We start from the raw sequence: 24,669 nt of genomic DNA, 5'->3' as shown, positions 1-24,669 counted from the left end.
ATCAATACGCGCCCAGCAAGTGATGGCGCCGCTCGGAGCGGCGCCCAGCCCAGCCAACACCACGCTGCAGAGAGGGAAGTCTCCCTGTAAGGTAGGAGGGAAGACAGGGGGGGGGAGAGAGGAACGGCCGCCTCAGAGCACTAGAGAAGCCCTGCTAGCTAGGAGGCTCTGGCGTCCAGGGAGGCACTCTTCTCAGTTAGCACTTTCAGCCTCCCTGGACCATAAAGAAGGGACACCCCCCGGGAAAGTGCAAAGCACCTTGACCGGACCCAAAAGCACCCAGTACCTGTGGTCTAGACTCCGGGGGGGGGACCACCAGCCCCAGGCCTTAGGTCAGGTGAAAAATAAAAAACTGTTTCGCTGTAGGGGAAACACAATCAGAAACTGAGGCACACGGGAAGGGTGGGGCCTTTTAACCTCTTTTTTTGATTGTGTTTCCTGTCAGGTGGCCAGTCTACTCTCAGCGTGCCGTCCTGGAAGACGAGGGAGAAAAACCTTGTTCAGAGATTGTACAAAAGGGCATACATAGATAGATAAATGTGCCCCAAGCAGCATGATGTATAAATGCAGCCCAGATTATACAACTGAAACATCAAGTTGGCTGATTATTAAGTCTGCAAATGCTTTTAACATGATTGTAAACCCTTACCTATCCCGTACCTATATCCAGTAAAGGGACAATCCTCAGGAGATACACAGATGAAACAAATCCTTCTATAGAAGTTGTACCTGTTTTATTTGCAGCCATTTGTCCTGTACATGCTTGTAAAACTCTGATTTTTCACAGACTCACAAAGCAGGGGGCAGGGAGCTGCAGTTACACACTGTACGTGAGCTCTGATAGCTGATTGGAGGGATGGGACACAGCCCCCTTCACACAGCAACTGAGCGGATGCTGTCAATCACAGGTTGTGTACTGAACTCCCTCCCTGTCACCTTTTTATTCTTGGTGTCAGGGAAACTTGTCAGAAGATACTCATGCTGATAATAGAAGAACTAGACAGCAGTGAGAAAATACACTTCATGCTTTGGAGAGTGACAAGTAAACACGAGAAATACGTGCTTTGTTCAGATTTCATGTCTGAGGTTTACAAACACCGTAACTGAAACATGGCAAGCAATTTTTAATAACTTATTCCTGTTTTCTCTAAAAGCTCCAGGGTCTGTCTCTTCCACTGTAGCCCTCAAACTGTCCATTCCGTCTTAGCCACCCAAGTCTAGCCTGCCAAAGTTAAAGGAGTTGAAAAGGAAAAAAATGTTTTGCCTACAATTAATGTCTGCAAGGTAGACAGACAGAATAGTGTAATGATTCTGTTAAAAAACGAGTAAATACCTATTAAATTCCTTCATCTACCGTATTTGCCGGCGTATAAGACGACCCCCTAATTTTCCAGCTAAAATGTTGGTTTTGGGATATACTCGCTGTATAAGACTACCCCCTTCCTACTAGTCATGCCTCGCCTCACGGTGCCACCATTACATGCCAGACTGTGCCACTACATGCCTCACTGTGCCCCATTACATGCCAGACTCACTGTGCCCCATTACATGCCAGATTCGCTGTTCCCTTATGACATGCCTGACTGTGTCTTGATGATCCCTTACCTTATCCTAAGACATGCAGAATCGCGGCCGTCCGTTTTTCAAAAGCCGCGCCTCCTACTTCTTCTATTCCATGATAGGCGGAACACTCAGCTTCCCAGGAGGCACTGTGTTCAGTGTTCGCCTATCACGGAGGCCCTCTCGTCCGAGGAGGAGAGGGCCTCCGTGATAGGCGGACACTAAACACAGTGTCTCCTGGGAAGCTGAGTGTTCCGCCTATCACGGAACAGAAGAAGTAGGAGGCGCGGCTTTGAAAAATGGACGGCCGCGATTCTGCATGTCTTAGGATAAGGTAAGGGATGTTAGGTTACCAACGTATAAGACGACCCCCGACTTTTAAGAAGATTTTAAGGGGTTAAAAAGTCGTCTTATTAGCCGGAAAATACGGTATATCACCTCCGGCATTCTAGTTTCTGTTCTCTCATTCACTCCCTGATTTGCATCGCTCGTTCATGTAAGAACTACATTTCCCAGTATGCATTGCGGCACGCCCAGTAATTCACACCTCTTTGAAGTCTCTAACACGTAGTGAGCGTCCTGCCGCACAGATGTAGTTCCCAGGAGGGGGCGAGCACATTACTCACCCCTGCAGTAAAGTCTCCCGTCACGGTGGTCAGTAAAATCAGACAAGCAGGAAGTGAACAGAACAGAGAAGAAATAGAGCAACTTCTGAGCAAAAACTAACAATGAGGAAGTGAAGAGAGGAATGTATGCAGGTAAAGGATGCTTATTGTGAAAAAAAATGTTTTCCTTTACAACCCCTTTAACATATCTACGAGTTGTCTATATAGTAAATTATATTTATGACCACACGTCTTTTGAAACTACAGCAGGAGGGAAAAAAAACTGTCACTATTATCCCTCCCACGTCAGTCAGGCTTGTCGTGCCGAATGAACTGTTAGATGAACATAATGTAAGATTATTAGGTACAGTAAGCTTTTCAGATCTGCTGCGTCAGTTATTATGTATTCTTATGGTGTTCTGTGCGATTGAGTATTTGATTATAATAATTATAGTGATTAATTGTGGCAGTTGTTTTGGCTGGTCCTTTGTTCCCTTCCCAAAATCAGTTGTTAGGGTGTTACTGCTCAGAATGTCCTATATCTACAATTCTAATCCTGGCATTCTTCAGAAATATGTAAACTTGAGCAATTTTGGTGTGTTTGACGGAGAGACACTCATAAAACAAGTTTGTACAATGGTACCTATGACATACCTGATAACAGCTGCCCCTTTCCCTAGATCATATCTGTATTCCAGATGTCCATCATGCAGGGCAAGAGAAACAAAGTCCCCTTTGCCATCTGTTTTCTGCCCGTTATAGAAGAGAAGTCCATTGGGGCTGCTGGTAAGGAACACCACCTCCATAGTCAGCTTATCACTGAGGAATGACATAGAAGACACCGTTACAAGGTTATATAATAAGCATAGCGAGCAGAATTGTCATCGGCTTCACCCCTATTGGGTCTTCCTGGACCCACAACAATGACTCCCTAGCAGGACTACTCTAAGCTGAGATCAGAAATATTAGTGCACTTTCACTATTTTCAATACATTCTGCTGCTTTATTGAATTGGCCCAGAAGAGCTCCCTCTAATTCAGCTGTATTGTAAGGTTAGATCCTGTGGAAATCACACAGGCCTCTTATTATTGTGCCTTTTTCTGTAGGAGATTTTGCCTTTCTTCTTTGTAGTCAGTAAAACAGGAAGTGAGCAGAATCTCTCCAATGGGGACACATAAGAAGGCTGAAAGCTATGTCAGGATTTCACAGCCAAGGAAGTATTCCTCACTTCCTGTGGTCACCAGGATAAGAAAGAAAAATCTCCTTCATTGCAACTCAACATCCGGACAAAGGTCCACTTATTCACCCCTAAGGCCCCACACCTCAGCTTTTTGTAGCTTGAAGCCTGAAGCCCCAAAGCGCTGGAGGTGAAACAAAAATCAATTATTCTCTATGGAGATGGTTCACATCTGCACTCCAAATCGCCTCCAGCTCAAAAAAGTTCTGTAGCTTTTTTTTGTAGCTAAATTTGGGCGTTTTTCTGCCTTTCACATTGGTGACCTGTACAAAATCTCAGCAATATCACACGACTTTCTGCCTGAAAACTATACGCTCAGGTGTGAATGGCGCCTTAACCACAAAAAGCTGGGCTTTTACCAAAACTAGTCCTGACACATGGAGGTTGCCGTCCCTGATTTTACTAGTTTACCAACGGTTATGCTGACCATCCTGTTTCTACACTCAAAATAACTGACCTGGAACAAATTAAAGCATTGCAGATTTTCTCATACTTCCCATATCCACAAACTTGTTCTAGGTCAGTCATTAAGAAAATAAGAGAGACAGCCAGCAATAACCAGCATTTTCAGTAAAAACATCAGCAGTGTTTTTCTTCTGACAACTTTAATCCTCTCTTAAGGCCCATACACACGATCAAACTTTTTGACATCAATTGTCCAACAGACGTGTTTGATCGGACAATCCGACCGTGTGTCCGAATGTTCGCTGTGAATGCTCTCAAACTTTTTGGCAACAAATGTCTGATGGAGGATAATCCGATTGTGTGTACATCAAAGTCCAAAGTACAAACACGCATGCTCAGAACCAATACTAAAGATCAGCCAACAATAGCAGACGTTGCCCAAAAGGTGGCAGTAAAGAGTTGAAAAAACACATGATTTGGTGAAATTTGGCTGAAAATGTCCTGCCATGCGTATGCAGAACAACTTCATGGCCAACGCCCATTCAGACCAAAATCCACGGAAAAGTCAGATGGAAGTCCGATCGTGTGTATGAGGCTTTACACATACGTAAGGAGCAGAGTGACCACACCTCAAGTGAATATCTCCCTTCTTCCTGACTTAACTCAAAGGCCCTCAGGATTCCCAAACTTCTACACCATCAAGGGGTGCAATACAGAAGGGAAGGACTTTTGCAGCTTGTTTATCAGTCACTATTCACAACCAATGGTCAATTGTAATGCAATTTTGAAAATGAAGATCTCTACAATAAATGAATAAATATGAAACTGTCTGAGCTCAATAATATTTAATTACAACGTTTCATAGATTTTCTGAATCTGCGTTATTGGATTTAGAAGCTCCTATAACTGTACTCTTATTATTGAATGCTGCCACATCTAAAGATTCACTTCCATTGTTACATATATTGCAGTGTTCAATAAGAGTCTAAATACATTAACATTTCCTCTCAGATCACTCACGTTATGTCGGTGGCAAACGTCTGAAGACCTTTCAATTCCAGATAAGAGTAGCCGTTAAAACGTGGCAAGAAAGGCAGATTAAAATCCGGGTCAATCACTGTAAAGAGAAGAAGAGAAATCAAAACTATTGCTTTTCACAACTGCCAGTCAGCCTCTGCGAAAACCCGCTGTGTGCCATATGATGAAACTTCCGTGTATCTTTGAGTGTTGGCTGCATTCCAGGCATCACAAGACGCTTGTGTACAATGTTTTATATGTACAGTGTGTGTGCTGGCAGGAGGTATGCTGTGTCACACCTGACAGCCACCCTAATCCAGGCTAATTATGTTCCCATTCATGTTATGTTATACTCATACATTTGCTCATATGAAAGAAAAAAAAAAAAGTCAAAGGGCATGAGAAAAAAAAATAGATACTATGGCCCGGATTCACAGACACTGGCGCATATTTATGCCACCATAGCGTATCTCCGACGCAGCGCAGAGAGTCAAGCACCGAATTCACAAAGCCAGTGCTTCCAAATTTGCGCTGGATTTCCAAGGCGCAAGTTGGCGTAAGTGGAAGTGGGCGTGAGCCATGCTAATGAGGCGTGACCCGATACAAATGATGGGCCGAGCGCCAGACAGATACGTATTGCCAACTGCGCATGCGCCGTCCCGTGGGCGCATCTCAGTGCGCATGCTCACAATCACGCCGGAAAAAACTGCCTAAGATACGTCGGATCACTGCCTACGGCGTGAATGTAACCTACGCCTAGTCATATTCACGTCCTACGTAAAATACGTCGGCTTGTGTTCCCTGGTGCAGCCCTTTGCATGGATGCTGCAGAGTTAAATCACCTTTATGGGGCATAACTTTACGCCGGACGTATTACTTTACACGCACTGCGTCGGACGGACGTTCTTATATCGGCATATCTCCCTCATTTGCATATGTGAATAGAAAATCAATGGGAGTGCCAAATGCGTCCAGCCTAAATATGCGCCCACTCTATGTCAGCGTAGGGAAGTTACATCTGTCAGATGAAGCCTATTTTTTAGGCGTATCTTAGTTTTGTGGGACGGCACACAGATACGACGGCGCATATTTGCACTTACGCGGTGTATCTCGAGATACGTCGGCGCAAATGCTTTGTGAATCCGGGCCTAAATATTTGGATTTTGTTTATGAAAGCTGAAGTGAAAATTTTGTCCACAGCAACTAACCAAAACTCAAAGCGGCACGCAAAATGAAAGCCAATACCTTCACTGATGGCTAAAACTCGGTTATAGCATTTGTTTTCTTACATTTTATACATTAAATTAGATACATTAGACCCAATGCAAATAATAATACATTTAAAGTGATTGTATACTTTTTAGTTTTTAAATGCCAAACATGTAATATACACGGGACGTTTTACAACCTCTCCTGAACGATTTAACGTGACAAATAGTAACCAAGTTTTAAACTTCCGTTTTACCGCGTTTGCATTTAGAAGCATTTTTTAAATAGTTAAAAATTTAAAACGCCTGTAAACGAAATGCGGCTAAACGCCAGTTACCATATTTACACGCCTTTACAAGCTGTTACAGGCGTTTCAAATACCCTTTTTTTCCTTTCCAAAAAAAGCTTCTAAACTCAACTGCCTAGAAATGACTATAAATGACCCTGTGTACATGTACTGATAACAGAGGAGAGTTCAGGAGCAGCTGAATAAAAAATGCCCAACTGCTCCTAAATGTCCGTTTGTTTTCAACAAACAAAACTAACTTTTGGTGATATTAAATAATAATAATAATATATTATTTTGTGTGTATGTGTGTGTGTGTGTATATATATATATATATATATATATATATATATATATATATATATACACATACACACACACACTGTATGTGTGTATATATATTTCCAATCAAAGTGTGTCATTAATTATGCCACATTTGGTAAAAAATATGGCAAAGTTAAATATATATTAGCAAATGAGTTTGTAATGCTTATACTACATAAAATAAATGAGAACACAAAAGACATGTTCATACAGCTGTATTAAAATGTTAATTAAAATTAAATGAAAGAAATTGGTTAAGGATAGCTGGGGATAACAAGAGGTTTATCATTGGTTAAGAATGAAAGCCATAAGAAAATTAACACAATTAAAAGAGCTTCAGCTAACTACAGTGTATTTTTGTTAACATATTACCCAGCACTGACACTGTATCAATCAGAAAAAGGAATCAGCCCTGATACAGCTGCTCTGCTATACAGATTGGGTTCTCAAATGGAAAGCAGGTCCTGATAAATACACGATTAAATCTGTGTCCAAAGGGTAAGGAACCTAGGATATGTCAGGTACATCTTCGCCCCTTAAAGGGGTTGTAAAAGTTTGTTTTTATTTTCTAAATAGGTTCCATTGAGCTAGTGCATTGGATGTAGTCCCAAGGGAGAGGGCGAACACGCTGACTAACCCCCAGTCAGAACAGCTCGGATGATGGGGGCAAGCTTACTGAGGAGGAACAGGAAGTGAGAAATTCAAACAAAGAAAAAAACATTTAGAAGGGAAATCGAAGGAAAAGGTTAGTGAACCAACAAAGCACTAGCCTAAAGGAACCTATTCAGAAAATAAAAAACAAACCTTTACAACCCCTTTAACTGGGTAAATGTATCCAACTAAAGTAAAATGATTATGGCAATAAATCCACCTTAACTTACCCTTTTCACAAAACTCCCCCTCTCTGCCCATAGGGCATTCACACTTTGCTCCACCCTCGGGTAGCACCAAACATGTTGCAGAAACATGACAAGGGTTGGGGTCACAAGGGTTGCGTTCATCTGCACAGGTAGGTCCTGAAAGTATAGGAAGCAAGAGGTAAGGCAAAAATCGATATCTACTTATGTAAAAGAGCGGAGTAACAAGCATTTGATTAGGGATAGTGTGGTATTAAGGTTTGACTTTTTTCTTTAGATTATGACCTTTTGTACTTGTTTTGTAGTCTTCATGAATAGGGAGTGTGTTTGGCCTCCAAAATGCACTGGCTTTTTTTTCTGCTATGATTCTATTTTATTATTAAATTATCTTGGACTTTTGGATGCTTGTTTGGTAATCTCATTGGATTGTGTTTGTGCAATAAAAAAAACATGGCAGAAGGTTTAATACCCTCCACTAGGGATGAGCTTCGTATTCGAGTCGAATGTTCGATCGTTCGTCGAATTATGAAAGTTTTGGGCCGTTTGCGCCAAATTCGAGTGGCGTGTCACGGCCCATAATTCACTGCGGCATCGCAGTGCATTGCTGGCTGATGATTGGCCAAGCATGCACTATGACCCGCATGCTTGGCCAATCATAGCTTGCAAAAAACGTAGAGCCATGATTGGCCAAAAAAAGGGTGTCTTTGGCCAATTATGGCTCAGAGGGTTTAGTACACGCTCCACACTATAAAAGGCCGCCTGCAGGTCAGCCTTGTGTAGTCTGTTGCGGTGGTTAAGAGAGAGAGAGAGAGTGTCATTTTTTGTAGGTAGATAGAGCAGGCAGGCAGGCAGGCTAGTCAGTTAAAGTTACCATGTGTAGAGGATATATATGCATCCCGGTCGGTCCGTTCAAAGGTTCTGGTGCGAACTGAACAGGGGGGGGGGGTGTTCGGCTCATCCCTACTCTCCACATGTTCTATCCCAAGTTTTGGCATGAGCTGGCCATTATTGGTAGGGTTCTTGTGAAAGAATCAGGAGCTTCTTGAAAGAGTCCATAGTAGCATACGGACAGGTGGCAAGCATTAATACTCATTTAATGGACAATGGCACTCTCCTTTGCCCCAATGACAGAACACTCACCTGTGTAGCCATTGAGACACTGGCAATGGAACATTTCGGCCTCCTTCACTTGACATACAGCACCATTATGGCAAGGATTGGGTTGGCATGGGTTGTTCCCACACTCTCCCACACCACTGCCATATAAGACATCCTCTCCTTCTTCCTGCAAGTTGTACACTTGATTGTTCACATCTAGCAGGCGAATACAACCCTTCAGGCCAATAGTCACAGAGGTCCTTTCTGTCACCCTGATCAAAGAAAAAAACTATTTTAGTTACTAATTTACAACCTACAAAAGGCAACTGGGTTTGAAAATATGTATTAGATCTGTATTCTCCCCCTAACCCGCAATAGAGATATAATAAAATGCTAACTGGCTGCTATTAGCAAGCAGACCATAAATCTTTCATAAGCTTCAAAGATCAGACCAAGTGTTCCTGCACTGGACAGCAAACAAAGGGTTATGGCATAAGCTGTGAATTTCATCCAGATTCCGAAAGAGCCAAGAAAATTGCACAGCAATATTGGAAATTCAAATCTGTCCCCCCAAATAGGCATGCAGCAGGGTGCATCATCTCATTCCCCGTGTGCCAACTTTTCTGCAGGCTGTAAGTCTGTATTATTCATATCCTGAAACAGTAATAACCTCATTGCCTCCAGACATTTTTCTTGCAGGCAGCAGCCAGGAAACAGAGTGCAAGCTGAAGATTTCATGACCCATGTTATATACACAGCAACAGGCATGACTTCAACTGTCACAAATGTCACATCAACAACCCTGACACTTAGAGCAATTGCAACTTCATTTGTCCTAAGGACATTTGAGTGCCTAAGGTTTTAAAATCAAGACAGGCTGGGGCTCATTATTGTTCACCACCATATTATCATACACCGTCTCCATTACTCCCAGGATTTACTTGCACAGCTTGGTAATTACACTTGAGGGGTGTGTCATCCTGCATGCTGTCTACCTGACTGAAAGAACACAACATTATAGGCTTTGTTTGCTGTCAGCAACTCATCAAAAAAAGATGAACGGCAAACATACTAGGGAAACGTTTATCAAAGGATTTGTAATTCTGTTTAACCACTTAAGGACCGCCTCCTGCACATATACGTCGGCAGAATGGCACGGCTGGGCACAAGCACGTACAGGTACGTCCCCTTTAAGTGCCCAGCCCTGGGTCGCGGGCACGCGCCAACGACCCGGTCCGAAGCTCCGTGGCCGCGGGACCCGATCGCCGTCGGTGTCCCGCAATCGGTCACTGGAGCAGAAAAACAAGTAGAGGTGTGTGTAAACTTACCTTCCCCGTTCTTCACAGTGGCACTGTCACTGATCGTCTGTTCCCTGATATAGGGAAAGACGATCAATGACGTCACAAGTCCAGCCTCGCCCCCCTACAGTTAGAAACACATATGAGGTCACACATAACCCCTACAGCGTCCCCTAGTGGTTAACTCCTAAACTGCAATTGTCATTTTCACAGTAATCAATGCATTTTTATAGCACTTTTTGCTGTGAAAATGACAATGGTCCCAAAAATGTGTCAAAATTGTCCGATGTGTCCGTCATAATGTCGCAGTCACAAAAACAAAATCGCTGATTGCCGTCATTACTAGTAAAAAAAAATATTATTAATAAAAATGCCATAAAACTATCCCCTATTTTGTAAACGCTATAAATTTTGCGCAAACCAATCATTAAACGCATATTGCGATTTTTTTTTTTGCCAAAAATAGGTAGAAGAATACGTATCGGCCAAAACTGAGGAAAAAAAGTTTTTTTATATCTTTTTTTGGTGATATTTATTATAGCAAAAAGTAAAAAATATTGAATTTTTTTCAAAATTGTCGCTCTATTTTTGTTTATAGCGCAAAGAATAAAAAGCGCAGAGGTGATCAAATACCACCAAAAGAAATCTATATTTCTTTTGGTGGTAATTTTGTTTGGGAGCCACGTCGCACGACCGCGCAATCGTCAGTTAAAGCGACGCAGTGCTGAATCGCAAAAAGGGGCAAGGTCCTTTAGCTGCATAATGGTCCGGGTCTTAAGTGGTTAACTGTTCTGTGATTTAGGGAAACCTGCCAAACGGCATAACCTGTTCACAGACACACACCCATCCTGAAAAAAAGGCAATTGCAGGGACTTTAACACAGTGATTAGGCCATCACTCTGTTCTCTCCTGTCCAGATGCTCCCAGTGTTAGACTGACAGCCCTGTAGAAACTAGCAATCATTAACATAACCAATAAATACTTTTAGTTTTAATGAGAAAGCAACCAAGAGGCAGACCAATACGACAGAACCATGACATTACAAGATAACTGACTGCAGAGTTTTCATAGAGGAGAAGAGGGTAATTTTCTATTTGTGTTTATCATTATTTTCTGCTAAGATATGCTAAGGATGAGTACCTGAATATAGGAATATCCTTTCAAGGTACAAGGACATAATTTTCTATCGCTTAAATGGATGCTATTAACCCTTTGATACTTGCGTCTTATGCACTGGAATTATTGTGCTATATACTGTATAGTAAAACATAGAGCCAGATTCACAAACGAGATACGACGGCGTATCTCTGTTTCTAACTATGCGGTTGATTCATAGAATCAGTTACGCATAGCTAGCCCTAAGATCCGACAGGTGTAATTGAATTACACTGTCGGATCTTAAGGATGCAATTCTAGGCCGGCCGCTAGGTGGCGAGGCCATTGCGGCCGGCGTAGAATATGCAAATGAAGACTTACAGCGATCCCCGTTTCCGTCGAGTTACGCCGCGTAAAACTAGGGCTGAGCCCTAGTTGTCTTAAGCCATGGTAAGTATGGCCGTCGTTCCCGCGTCAAAATTTAAACATCAACGTCGTTTGCGTAAGACGTCCGTGAATGGCGCTGGACGCCATTTACGTTAACGTCTAAGCAAATGATGTCGGTGCGACGTCAGTTAGCGCAATGCACGTCGGGTAATTTACCCGACGGAGCATGCGCATTACGTCCGGCGCAGGAGCGCGCCTAATTTAAATGGGACTCGCCCCATTCGATGGGGCCCGCCTTGCGCCGGACGGATTTAAGTTACACCGCTGCAAATTTCCAGGTAAGTGCTTTGTGGATCGGGCACTTAGGCAGAAAATTTGTGGCGGTGTAACTTAAATCGGAAAAGTTAAGTTGCGCCCAGGCTACGTGAATCTGGCCCATAGATCTTAAACGTTAGCTATCTAATTACAAATATTTTTGTTTCACCAACTGATATTTAACGTGGTTCTAATACAGTGTGACCCCCAGATCACTTCCTTCTGATACATACACAGACATCTGGTCTTCTGGAGCTCCTCCAATGAACAGGTCAGTGTCCAGGTTCAGACCGTCGGTACCTGGTGGACTCTCTCCATTCACATGTGTTTCTCCATCCACAGACAACATACCACTGCGCCGATTCCGTATTACTACAAGCTGGTGCCACCGGCCAGGCTCCACTGGCACTTTACTGGTGATTATTCCAGTGCCCGATCCAGTGTTAAACCTGTATACATAACAAAGCATGTAAATTTGCATACAGAATGATAAACATGCAAAAAACTTACTGAGAAGCTAAAAGCAGAACAGGCCTCCAACATGCACCATTCAAAAAAGTAAAACTAAAACAGTTCCCCATTTTCCAACATAACAGGTTCCCTTTAAAAAAAAGTTTTTATCCTGCTATTACACAATGACCATGTATTACCATAACCTTTTAGCACTGTATAAAATGTCAGCAAAGACAAAACAACGGAACAGAAATTATAAAAAAAAAGTTACTTGGGGACATCACAGTAAATCCACCTACCTAAGCTCCACAAAGCCGTTCACTACTGCCAAGGAGACGAAATCCTTTCCTCGGATCTGGCCATTGTACAACAGAAGACCATTCTGCTCAGAGGAGCGGAATTCCATGGCAATGCGCACTGTGTGATATGCCTTCATCATTTTGAATGCCAGGTAAGACTTACCCCCAAATCCAGGAATGAAATACTTAATGTCTGCAATGAGAGCAGCCATAGGTGAGCAGGCAGAAAAAGCATGTGCAGATCAATTGTTCTTATGATGAATAACCGTCAGCTGCTAACTGCTTATGTCTTCCTCATTCAGAATCTCATGTCCTCAGTGTTATCATGCACATTCATTTTCTTATATGGAGTGCTTCTAACCAGCCTATTTTCCTAACTGTTATTAACCTCCCTGGCGGTATGATTCTGTCTGGAATTACGTACCAAAAGCGGTACAATTATTTTGCAAGGAAATTTGGTGATTTGTACTGTAGGCCTGTAATTTTTAGGAATAACTCACTTAAATCTGACCAAACAAGCGTCTTGTAGGCATCCCGGGTATGACATTTTTTTAAAAAACAAAATGATAAATTACAATATAATAAATAATTATAAATAATTATAACAAATAATAATAATATAATTATAATAAAAATTATTCAATAATGTAATCAACTCAAAATCACTGAAATTTGCTCAGTTGCAGAATTGTCGCTGTCATTTTTTTTTTTTTATGACGAATTTCCCCACAAATCGCTATCGCACATTTCTGCAAGTGATTTTAATTTATTATCGCTGTTTTCTAGCTGATCTAAAACCATTTTTGACATAAAGGGACACTTTTGGACAATATACAGTTTGCAGGCAGAAAGAATAGTTTTTATTATATAAAAGTACATGTAGGGCACTGGGCAGACCACTAGGGACAAGGGGGTGTGTATTTTTTACAAACAGTACTGTAATCTATAAGATTACAGTATACTGTATGTATTGTGTTTGTTTACTTTTTTTAATTTGGCGCTGTTCTCCGCCCCTGTGCGTCGTAACGTCGCAGGGAACGGAGATCGGCGGCACACGGGGAGACTGTGAATCGAGCGAGGAGGACCCGCTCGCTCACACAGCGGGGTGGCATCGCTGGATCCAGGGACAAGGTAAGTAACTTGCCTGTGGATCCAGCAAGATGGTAAGCCGCGCCGCTGCACACTCTGCACGTCCAACCCGAGCGTGACTTGGGGATACCGATCCTAACATTGAAAACCCACCCGAGTCACGCTCGGGTTTACCGCTAAGGGGGTTTAGGAGTTTTCTACCTGAGGCACTAAAATGGTAAGTAAAAATCTTTTCATACCTCCTATTCTGATGCATGCAAAACTGAAACTGTAGTAGAAAAAAAGCAGTATGTAGACATATTGCACAATAAATACACTATTTAAATGATACTGTAAAAGCATTAGACCCTTGGATATGCCTGCTGGGTCCTTCTAAATATTTAGGATTAAATATATATCTACACATCCTTTTGCATGAAGTATTATTTACTGCAAGAAGCTGATAGCTAAAGTGCAGATCCAACCTAGGGTTCCTAGCTTACAACCATACAAAGCAGTGGTTAATAAAACTTTCCCTCATAATAAACTAATATATGACCACAGTAGTTGCCCAAAAATATTTCAGTAAATTTGGAGTATGTGGCAAGCACGATATGTGATATTTATTACATGCAGCCTCAACTTGATTTTGTGGTTAGGTTCAAATGTACTCTGCAGTGCCATTTACAACCACCATTTCAAAAAAGTTGGGGCAGGAAGTAAAATCTAGAATAAAAAAAAAAAGATATAGTGATCTGCAAATCTCATAAACCCATATTTTATTCACAATAGAATATAAAAAACATATAAAAATGTTTAAACTGAGAAAAGGTAAAATTTTAAGAAAAAAATAAGGTCATTTTTAAATTGATGGCAGCAACACGTCTCAAAGTTGGGAGAGTACAACAAAAAGCTGGTAAAGTAAGTGGTACTAACAAGGAAAAGCTGAAGAAACATTTTGCAACTAATTAGATTAATTGCCAACAGGTCAGTAACATGATTGGGTATGAAAAGAGCATCTAGAGAATCAAGTGTCTCAGAAGTAAAGCTGGGCAGGGGTTTACCATTCTGTGAAAAGCTGCATCTAAAAAATGTGGAACAATTTCAGAATAATGTTTCTCAATGTAAAATTGCAAAGTCTTTAAATATATCATCATTTACAGTACATAATATCGTCAAGAGAATCTGGAGAAACCTCTGTGCGCAAAAAAATAAGGACCAAAACTGAATATTGGATTGATCTTCAGACTCTCAGACAGCACGCCATTAAAATACTTACAAAAAGCACTGTCTGTGAACAAAGCTTGCCGTGCCACCCAAAAGTTAAAGCTCTATCATGCAAAGAAGAAGCCGTATCTGAACATGATCTAGAAATGCCGCCTTCTTTGGGAAAAAGCTATTTTAAAATAGTCTGTTGCAAAGTGGAAAACTTTTCTGTCAAATGAATGGAAATTTTACATTCTTTTTTGGCAACCATGGGTGCCGTGTCCTCCGGACTAAAGAGGAGAGGGACCTTCCATTTTTTTTATCAGCGATCAGTTCCAAATCCTACATCTCTGATGGTATGGGGGTACAATATTGCATATGGAATAGGCAGCTTGCACCATCAATGGTGGTTTTAGCGCAACATTTGCTCCTATACAGAGGATGTCTTTTTTAGTAAATGCCTTGCATATTTCAGCAGGACAATGCTAAACTGCATAAAGCATCTATGACAGCACATGTCTTTGCGGTAAGAGAGTCCGGGTGCTGAACTGGCCTGCCTGCACTCCATACCTTTCACCAATTGAAAATGTTTGGTGCATCTTGAAATTAAAAATACCACAAAGAAGGCATGTTTGAACCTGGGGGGGGGGGGGGGAGGCAGGGACTGGGTCTCAAATCTCTTTGCAGACATTGATGCGCCACACTGTATGCAAAGGACCAATCCCCATGGCTTTGGAGGTTCTACCCTTCGCTAAACCACATAAAAAGTACCCGACCTTTAGTTAAGTTCAAAAGGTATGGAATAAATCCAACTACCTCCAGAAGGCGGATGGCTATACTGAATACAGCCTGTTGGCAACCTGCGATCTATGCTTACCAACCCTGCCACCCCAGAACAGGAGGTCATGGGCCACATCAGAGGGCTCTGTGGGCCACTGGTTGGGCACCCTTGATGTATGTGATCATATATTGTATAATGTCACCAATTAAACAAGTTCAGAATAATTTGAATGCAGTTTTTCTTTACCTTTCTCACAGACAACTCCTCCTTTTCCAGCTGGACAGCTGCAGGTAAACTCTTTGCCATCATCTTCACAGGTGCCACCATGCATGCACGGATGTGAGTCACAGGGTCTTGGAGGCTTCCTAGCAGGTGTGGGTACACGAGCTGGTTTCCTCCTTGGTAGAGTAGCGGTAGTGGTCATTGGCCTTTTTGTACTAGTCATGGGTCGTTTTGTAGTCATCCTCACTGTGGTAACAGGGTGTTGGACAAGAGGCACCGGTGTGGTTTTGGCAGCAGTTGTCCTCTTGGGAGGTGGGGTAGTGGCCATATTAGTTGTAGCAAGTACAGGCATAGTGGCTGCTACAGTGCTGGTTGTTGCCATTATACTAGTTGTTGCTGCAGTTGTTGTGGTGGTTGTAACCATAACAGGTACCCAGTCTAAACAGAAATATAGGGTTAGAAAAAAATCTGTTATTTTAATGGCAACTTTTAACATAAGAAGATTTACTCTAATCCAGGGATCCTCAAACTACGGCCCTACAGCTGTTGTAGAACTACACATCCCATGAGGCATTATAACACACTGACATTCACAGACATGACTAGGCATTATCGGATTTGTAGTCCCTGAACAACTGGAGGGCCGTAGTTTGAAGACCCATGCTCTAATCATTTAGAACGCTGTAATGCAGAATGGCTCAGTCTCACCCAGCAACAAAATCAATAACATGTTTTCACCATAAAGTGAGTAAACACAGTTACCCATGCTGTGTGGTAATGATGATTGTCTCAGTACAGTGAAGTTACTCTAACTCAGTATGGCTCATTTAAAATCTAGTCTGATCCTGCAGCTGTTGTGAGTTCCCTTGCATGGTGAGGTCTGAACATGTTGCTCTCCAGGCATCCCTAGCAGGGAAGATTTTAGCGGTTCATTACATTAGGAGTAGGAATAATAGAACATTCAGCGTTGGAGATTTTAAAATTTCAGTTTATGAAAACCCGTCAGTGAACTAGCTTGTGCCAAACTGTCTCCATAAATGTCTTGCACACTTGTGCATTATGCCATAGATGTCAATAGTCTCCATAGTTAAGTATTTGCCACCTGAGCTTGCTATCGGCACATCTTTTTCAGATACAGCTGGCTATGTTGTACGCATTAATGCACAAGACTACGGGACCTGTTTATAAAGTGGCAAATGTTAAATTATAGAAGAATCTGCACAACGTTCTATAGCATACGCTTCTTCATTTAAAAGATGGATTTTTTTTTTTTTTAAAGATAGTATTTAGCAGATTGCCCTATGTGTTTATCTTAAGTACCCCTTGACCATTGGATATTTTATAAAAATAATTCTCCTAATTAGTTACACATTTAACAAATAATTCCTGGTGTTTTTACATATTCAGATGCAATTTATGTGTGGTTATTTGGTAAAACTATAAACTTAATTTTCATTTTTTTTTAAAAGCCATACCCCTTAACCTGAGATGTAACCCCTGGACTACACACACATCATTTAATGGGAACAGTAGTGGCAGAAGGTGAGAAACATTGAACAAATGAGCTCCAATGCACTGACCCATCCATTCAATCTCTGGGTATGGGCATGGCTGCTCCTCTGTGACTACAGCAAAAGGTCACACCATTAGATGGGTTAATATGAGCAGGCATGACTGTGCTAGCTTGACTTCATTGTACATCTGCTACCACAACCAATATCCTGAGCTCAGTTTGCCTTTATTTCTGTCCCTAAACACCACATGTTGACATTTATTTTGAAACATATTCTAGAGAGCACCAGCTAGCATCTCATTACTGGGATTAATGTATTTTTATTTACTCATCTGTAATGGGCAAAGGGACAAAATATAATTTCTGCATCAAGAAACTGAAAACTCCAAATTGATCGACATTTTACTTCCCAAATGGGACTCAGGACTGTAAAGTTGAGAATGAAACAGGATGATGTACCAGCGATCTCACCAAAGTCCAAGAACTTCACGTTGTCCTGGATTGGCTTCTTTATAGTGATTGCCTTCTTCTTGGTGCTCTTGAGTCTTGCCAGCAATGCTTTCTGCACATCGATAGCAGTCAGGCTGGTAGCTAAAACAGAAGAGAAACAATACAACCCAATTGTATCCTGCTGGCATTACACATTTAAGAGTTCTTTCAATTTCCTAATGTATGAGCACCAGCTGGCCAACACAATCTTGAAACATACTGTGATGCAGCACTTGGGGTGGAACGGTTCCCTGAGGACCATTAATGCTGTATAGATAACATTAGTTGAAGTCAGTATTAGATAACCTAATGTACAGCTTCTTGTAGAACAGGCTGATTCTTTTATCTACAAAAGATTATATAATATGGCTTCATTTAGGAAAACATGAGAGGGGCACAGTTGTCTCAATCTGTGCTGATCCTTTCATTCTCCGTTAATGTTAAGAAATAATATAATTGGGTCATTTTTAAGAACAAGTTTCAGACAATACTTCCATTACTTTCCCAAACTGAAGCCAATTATACATTTTAAATATAAATATATTCTGGAGAATGGCAACCTATATTTGGTCAGGAAAGAAAATGCTCACAGGTAAGACGGCATTTAGGCTGTAGGTAATCCCAGGGACGAGAAGGGCGCACGCCCTGCCACTGCAGCAGTCACATGTGAACACAAAAATCAGCTGGCAAAGCCTGTTTATCGTATGAAACACGTCAACCTCATTGTCGCTCTCACCCCCCGCTGTACCCATCCTGTACTTTTATGATTTCAATAAAGAATTGGATTATATCGTGTGGGAGTGCAGCTTTCCGGATTTGTGTGTTCACATGTGACTGCTAAATTTGGTCAGGATCAAGAGAAAACAGGCAGCAGCTTTATAATTATTGAAACTGTGTTGGGCAATACAGTGCTATCTAGTCCCAAACCAGAACACAACTATTATCCAATCAACTGTCTCATTATACTTCAAAGTGTTTGTTATCCCAACATTTCATATTCCTGATACGTGTCTGTTGTATCATGCACTTATGTTAAAAAAGTATCCAGTTCTCTTTGCATTGATCCCTGGCGATCCTGCCAGAAGTCTCCCCCCCCCCCCCCCATTTCATATTTCAAACTGACCAATCTAGGCATAGAAGCACAACTTTTCCAGCATGTTCTGTTTTTGGGCAAACCAATAGGAAAAAATGTGTTTTTTATTTTGCAACACACTGCTACTCTTTGCATCATGTCAATAATGGCCCTTACACACAAGGCAGGCTCTGTTGGAGTCTGCTTGCTCAGCGGGGAATCTGTCCACTGATCCCTGCTGAGCAGGCCAATGGCTGGTCTGTGTCCGCTCTGCTAATGCTAATGTTTTTAGCGGACAGGATCGGATTGCCAGGTGTCAACAAACAGGCGGACCAGAAACTATTAATATAACTAAATATATTCAAAGTCCCATCTCAACTTTCACACGGACGTATTGTATTTTGTATTATTTATTCTGTAGTGAGCAGGAGAAGATTGAAGTCTGTACTGAGTGTTCATTGCTCACCCTAGAAACAGTTGACAATTTGAGTTTCAGACACTTTGGTCAACACTCCGCAAGAATCAAACCCTACCCAACACAGAGAAATATTTTTTTTAGAGGACACTATTTAGGCAATACTATTAGTATTAACATACTGTCATCCATCAGTCACAGACTAACTTCTATTGAGAAGTGATAAATGTGTGTTCAAATGTTAAAACCACCTTTATGTACAATACTTTCCTAGCAGCAATAACAGATGATCTTCTTTTGAATCGATTGCTGACAGAGATACATCAGAAGTAGGGATGAGCTCCGGCGTGTTTGCACAGTCCACGTGCAGAGCCCGCCAGAAAGTCTGCACGGTGCTGCACTAACCACACAGGGAGACATTTCCCGATCTCTGCAGCCAAGCATCGGGACAATGTCTCCCTGCCTGTGGTTAGCGCAGCACCGTGCAGACTTCCTGGCGGGCTCTGCACGTGAACTGTCCTGGAGCTCATTCCTAATCAGAAGGTAAAATATAAGACAAAATCAAGACTATGGGGGAAAGTTACTAAAACTGGTGCACCCAAAATCTGGTGTATCTGTGCATAGTAACCAGCTTCTGGGTTTTAGCCCAGGTTCACATTGATGCAATTTGGCATGTAATTTGACATTTGCCGGCAATAGCACCGTCCAAATTGGTTCCACGCCGACTTTACGGAGCCGCGCCGATTCCCAAAAGTAGTTTCTGTACTACTTTTGGTGACTTCGGATGCGATTTCAATAGATATCTGTGCAGGAACTCACACAGATGTCTCTGAAATCGCCCCCCAAAGTTGGACTGACATGCGGGTATGATGAAATTGTGCAAGTTCAGCTGAACTCGCACTTTTTAAATCCCCGTTGTCAGTGTGAACCTACACTTATTGTCAAAGCTTAATTGAACAAGCTGAAAGTTAGAAGCTGATTGGTTACTATGCACAGTTGCACCAGATTTTGTGTGCACCAGTTCTAGTAAATCTCCCTCTATGTGTCTTTAAAGTATATTTTAATCTGTTTTTTTTCTGTGGTAGTCATGCTGTGGTTGTAAAATGTAATAAACCAGACATAATATAATTACTCTCGGTGCACATTTCATATGTCTGCCCGAATTAACAAACCTGGATCGAAATGTACTTCCACTATGGCTCTGATGGAGTTGCTAGGACCCAAGTCCCGTACACGGATGCTTCTGAAGTCCCTCTTCACATCAGAATTTCGGAAAAGATTATCCAGCTGGAAGACAAGCAGACAGGAGTATTATCAGAGGAGAACATCGTATAGCAAGGAGGTTTGGTCTAAATGAAAAGCAGGTTTTAAAATAAGAAACTATTAATATAACTGAATATATTCAAAGTCCCATCTCAATCCAAAACCAATAAATCAGTTTTTCATGGCAACTAACAAGTTAAACTATATGCTGGCTTCTCATATCTCATTTCAAGATATATTTACTAGAATATCTATTTCAGTTTAACTGTGTTGGGTACTACAGGGCCGGAATGATATTGTCACTTTGCCTAGATGGACACTGTAACGGTCACCACCGTTTACGACCTTCCATCCACGACAACAGCTCATCTGACACAGAGACAGACCAGCAGGCATCCCATTTTCCCAGAATCAAGACGAGACACGCAGCTCTGTACTTGTTCCAAATGTAATAATTCTTTAATGATTTCTTCTCAGCTTTTTATATAGTACAACAGGTCACAGAATTTACAGGAACAATCAAACTGTCCCCCCCCCCCCAATCACACACTAAGGCTAATTACTAAACATTCCTCAATTACTAACAACAAAAGCCTTCACCCACTCCGTCTCTGCATACCGCTTGACACCTCTGAGCATCAATAGATTGTAGACAGGGTTATCACACATAAGCAGTCTCTAGTATGCATAATTAGAGTTCTGGGAGCAGACCTGGGATTAACACCTGTCCGTTACAACACCTTTACACAAGGACAATGGAATGTCCTCCAAGCCCTGATGCAATTAGCATGTCACTAGACTAATCATAGAAATGAGTCATAGAATATTGACTGGTTGGGGTCACAATTAACCAACATCTTGTAGTCTCTCAAGATCCTGCAATATGAACTGTCCGTGATGTCAAATCTCATGTAATCCATGAATTACGATTCACTTGCCACTCCATGCCCAAAGGGCACAGAGTGGACTCAGACCCAAGAGTTATCAGTGACGCTGACACAGGAGTATCCTCCATCCTCACAAAGTCTTTGGGTGTCACGGGTCATTCCGTTACAGACACATACATGAAAAATTGTCAAAAAAAGACTAAGGAATATAGCTGAAACAAAATGTCAGAGGCACAAAGTATTGATGAAATTATCACCACTGGTGTCTCTGAGGAATGTATGGAGTGCACAAAACAAAAATATCAGTACTAGCCTTTAACATTTTTACCAACTCGGTAGCAATAGGAAAGCAGATTGGAACCAGTGTAAAACCTTATACCCCCAAAAATTTCCTTTCTACGCTTATCCTCTTGCCTGGTTATGTTGGCTGACAGCAAAACGTATGCAGAGCAGCAGTCATAGCTAGTATTAGTCATATTCATTTGTACTTGTTCTATAATGTTGAAGAGGTTTTGCATCTTATCCAAGCCACTTTTTTAGTTATAATAAGTGTCAGGAAGAGACTGTGTGTGAATATACAGCAGATGCTAGTCAGCTTAACCCAATCACCTTGGAATGTGTCAAGGCAGGTGTTGATTTCCCCAAGAACAGGACAGAGGTGTGAAAGTTGTGGAACCACCCTGTTCTAGTTACATAATTCCATCCCTTGGTTTTATGGAGTCTGCGTAGGTGCTAATCATTAGACCCAAATGGCTGAAGGTGTGAAATGTTGTCAAATCGCCAGGGTAGGCATATTAATGGCATTATATGTGGAGAACAGATGATGTAGAAGGCCCCCAACCTTGTTTAGACGGTTGTTTCCAGTATAAAAGAGATGGCCCCTTTACGCCTTTTGGAAACAAGTTACCAAGATGTTCCAATTTTAAAGATTATTACTTTTTTTTGTGAGATATTGTAATTTCCAATTGTGGTGAGCAATTAGACTTAACTCAAGACTGGTTACCACAACTAACATCAGTCACCATGTTCAGATCTGCTGGTGCTGATAGACTCCAAGTGCTGGATTCCTGTTTGAATATGATTTTTTTGTTACCTAAAATAATTACAAGGGTTGGGAATTTACTTAAGGGTATGGTCAATAAGGTGTGCGTGATTGCTTTGTGACACAGGTGCACTTTTAACTGCTGCTAACTTTTAAGCATCCTGAAAAGAGCAGACCACCAACAACCACCATTGGCTGCCAAAGTGAAGCACCATACAGTACCGCACGCCAGTGTGTGTGTGTGTGTGTGTGTGTACTTGGTAGTAAAAATTACATAATAAATTTAGCACGTTCATACATCTGCCTCCTTATTAACACAAAGTTGGACATTTATCATATGACTTCTTTCCACTTCATAAATCCAATTAGAAATGAGTGGGGGATTTATTTCACGCTTGCAGTATAGCCGCATAGCGCCACAATGTATGAGAACATTTTCCTGTGACCCTTTGCTAAACATACCAGGTGGTATCATGCCATAAATCCCAATAAATTGTATTTCCCATCAATTGTTTCAGATATACATAAAAGAGAAATTTGCAGAACCAAAAATTCCTAATGCCAGATGATCCTGCCTCTTTTTGTCTAACTAGAAATAAATAACAGTCATTGTGCTCTTGCAGATTTATGAATGTTAAGGTCATTTTCATCCGTAGATAAAATCAGAGCTCAGAATTGAGGTTGCATAAAAACACAGTGCTTTCACTGTACCGAGATGCCAAATGCCCTTTAAGTCAATCACTTGGTAGATATAGGAGATATGTTTAAAATGGAAATATCAAACGGAACAGAGTCGAACAATACTAGCTTAATAAGTATGGTTTATATTAATTCTTTTATTATGCTGGTTTCCATGGAAGCTAGATATTAAAGGCCCTGTAAACTTAACAGAAAGAGCAAGCCCTGGCATTAAAAATATTAAAAAGTTACATTATAGCAATTCTGTCAGATATGAAACTAAATGACAATGTTGTAGAACATCCTGCAAGAATGTAAGCCTAGCTTCTGAGTCTTCATTCATGCAACCTCTTCTAAGAAGCAGTGTAGGCACTTTCTAGTCATATTTTACACTCCACAGCATAAATCTCTTAAGTCTTTAGATCTCAACACTGTTCTGTACCTGGAAAGCAAGGAGGACTGATCAAAACAGACACTGAACACTTAGGGCCAGATTCTCAATGGCGTTACGACGGCGCAACACCATTTGCGTCGTCGTAAGTCCTAATCTGGCCCAGGGTATCTATGCGACTGATTCTTAGAATCAGTTACGCATAGATATCCATTAGATCTGACAGGCGTAAGGCTCTTACGCTGTCAGATCTTAAATGCAATTTTTTTTCCCGCCGCTAGGTGTCGCCTCGTCGTTTTCCCCGTCGTCTATGCAAATTAGCTATTTACGCGAGATTCCCGAACTTTAGCGCGCTCTTGACGCAGAGAATTTACAACGTTTCCGTAGCCTTTGCGACGCGTAAAGTTGGCCCTGGGTCTATGAGACGCAGCCAATGTTAAGTATGGCCGTCGTTCCCGCGTTCGAAAATTAAAAAATCAATGTCGTTTGCGGAAGACGTCCGTGAATGGCGCTGGACGCCATTTACGTTAACGTCTTAGCAAATGACGTCTGTGCAACGTCATTTAGCGCAATGCACGTCGGGTAATTTACCCGACGGAGCATGCGCAGTACGCTCGGCACGGGAACGCGCCTAATTTAAATGGTGCCCGCCCCATTTGAATTGGGCGGGCTTGCGCCGAGAGCATTTACGATACACCGCTGCAAGTTTACAGGTAAGTGTTCTGAGAATCCGGCACTTACGCTGTAAACCTGCAGCGGTGTAACGTAAATTACATACATTACGCTGCCCAGGAGCAACGTAATTATATGTGAATCTGGCCCTAAATGTGGACCCTGCAGACTTATCAGCAACAAGTTTGAATCTCTAAACACAGATTACTCCTCTATCGTCTGTTTCCTCTGAAGGAAACCTCTGAGAAAAATATTGCTGACCATTCTTTACAAACAAGCTACAAACGCTCCACACCCCCTATAACCCAAGAAAGCCAAGCCCAAAAATGTATAGAAAATGCACTGCAAATGCAGCGCAAAGTGCATGCAAAATGCATTTAGGTGCACGTCAAGTACTCTTCAAATGCATATAAACATGGAGTAAAAAAATGCAGAGTTATGTGCAGTTTCTGGTGTGAATGGGTTCTTAGGGTCTCAACACTTTCAGGGATGAAGGTCAAACTTCGTATTTCTTCCAGTACAATT

The 24,669-nt window shown here is 41.6% G+C and overlaps 1 protein-coding gene across 14 annotated transcripts in view; it reads right to left on the bottom strand.

Annotated features, from left to right (window-relative positions):
- AGRN (agrin) overlaps positions 1–24,669 on the bottom strand; it is a 578,793-nt gene that overhangs the window by 51,847 nt on the left and 502,277 nt on the right. For 13 of the 14 annotated variants that reach the window (XM_040325972.1, XM_040325976.1, XM_040325970.1 and 10 more), the window contains 9 exons: positions 20,384–20,498; positions 17,695–17,826; positions 15,747–16,160; positions 12,446–12,638; positions 11,927–12,142; positions 8,641–8,870; positions 7,525–7,659; positions 4,828–4,924; positions 2,820–2,984 (listed from right to left, as the gene is read on the bottom strand). In XM_040325972.1, the coding sequence (XP_040181906.1) occupies positions 2,820–2,984; positions 4,828–4,924; positions 7,525–7,659; positions 8,641–8,870; positions 11,927–12,142; positions 12,446–12,638; positions 15,747–16,160; positions 17,695–17,826; positions 20,384–20,498 (1,697 nt within the window). The remainder of the gene's footprint in view (positions 1–2,819; positions 2,985–4,827; positions 4,925–7,524; positions 7,660–8,640; positions 8,871–11,926; positions 12,143–12,445; positions 12,639–15,746; positions 16,161–17,694; positions 17,827–20,383; positions 20,499–24,669) is intronic. The other variant, XM_040325973.1, reaches the window with a different exon arrangement.

This window comes from Rana temporaria, chromosome 10 (genome assembly GCF_905171775.1).
Source record: "Rana temporaria chromosome 10, aRanTem1.1, whole genome shotgun sequence".
NCBI lineage: Eukaryota > Metazoa > Chordata > Amphibia > Anura > Ranidae > Rana > Rana temporaria.
This window is presented reverse-complemented; position numbering and strand designations above follow the sequence as displayed.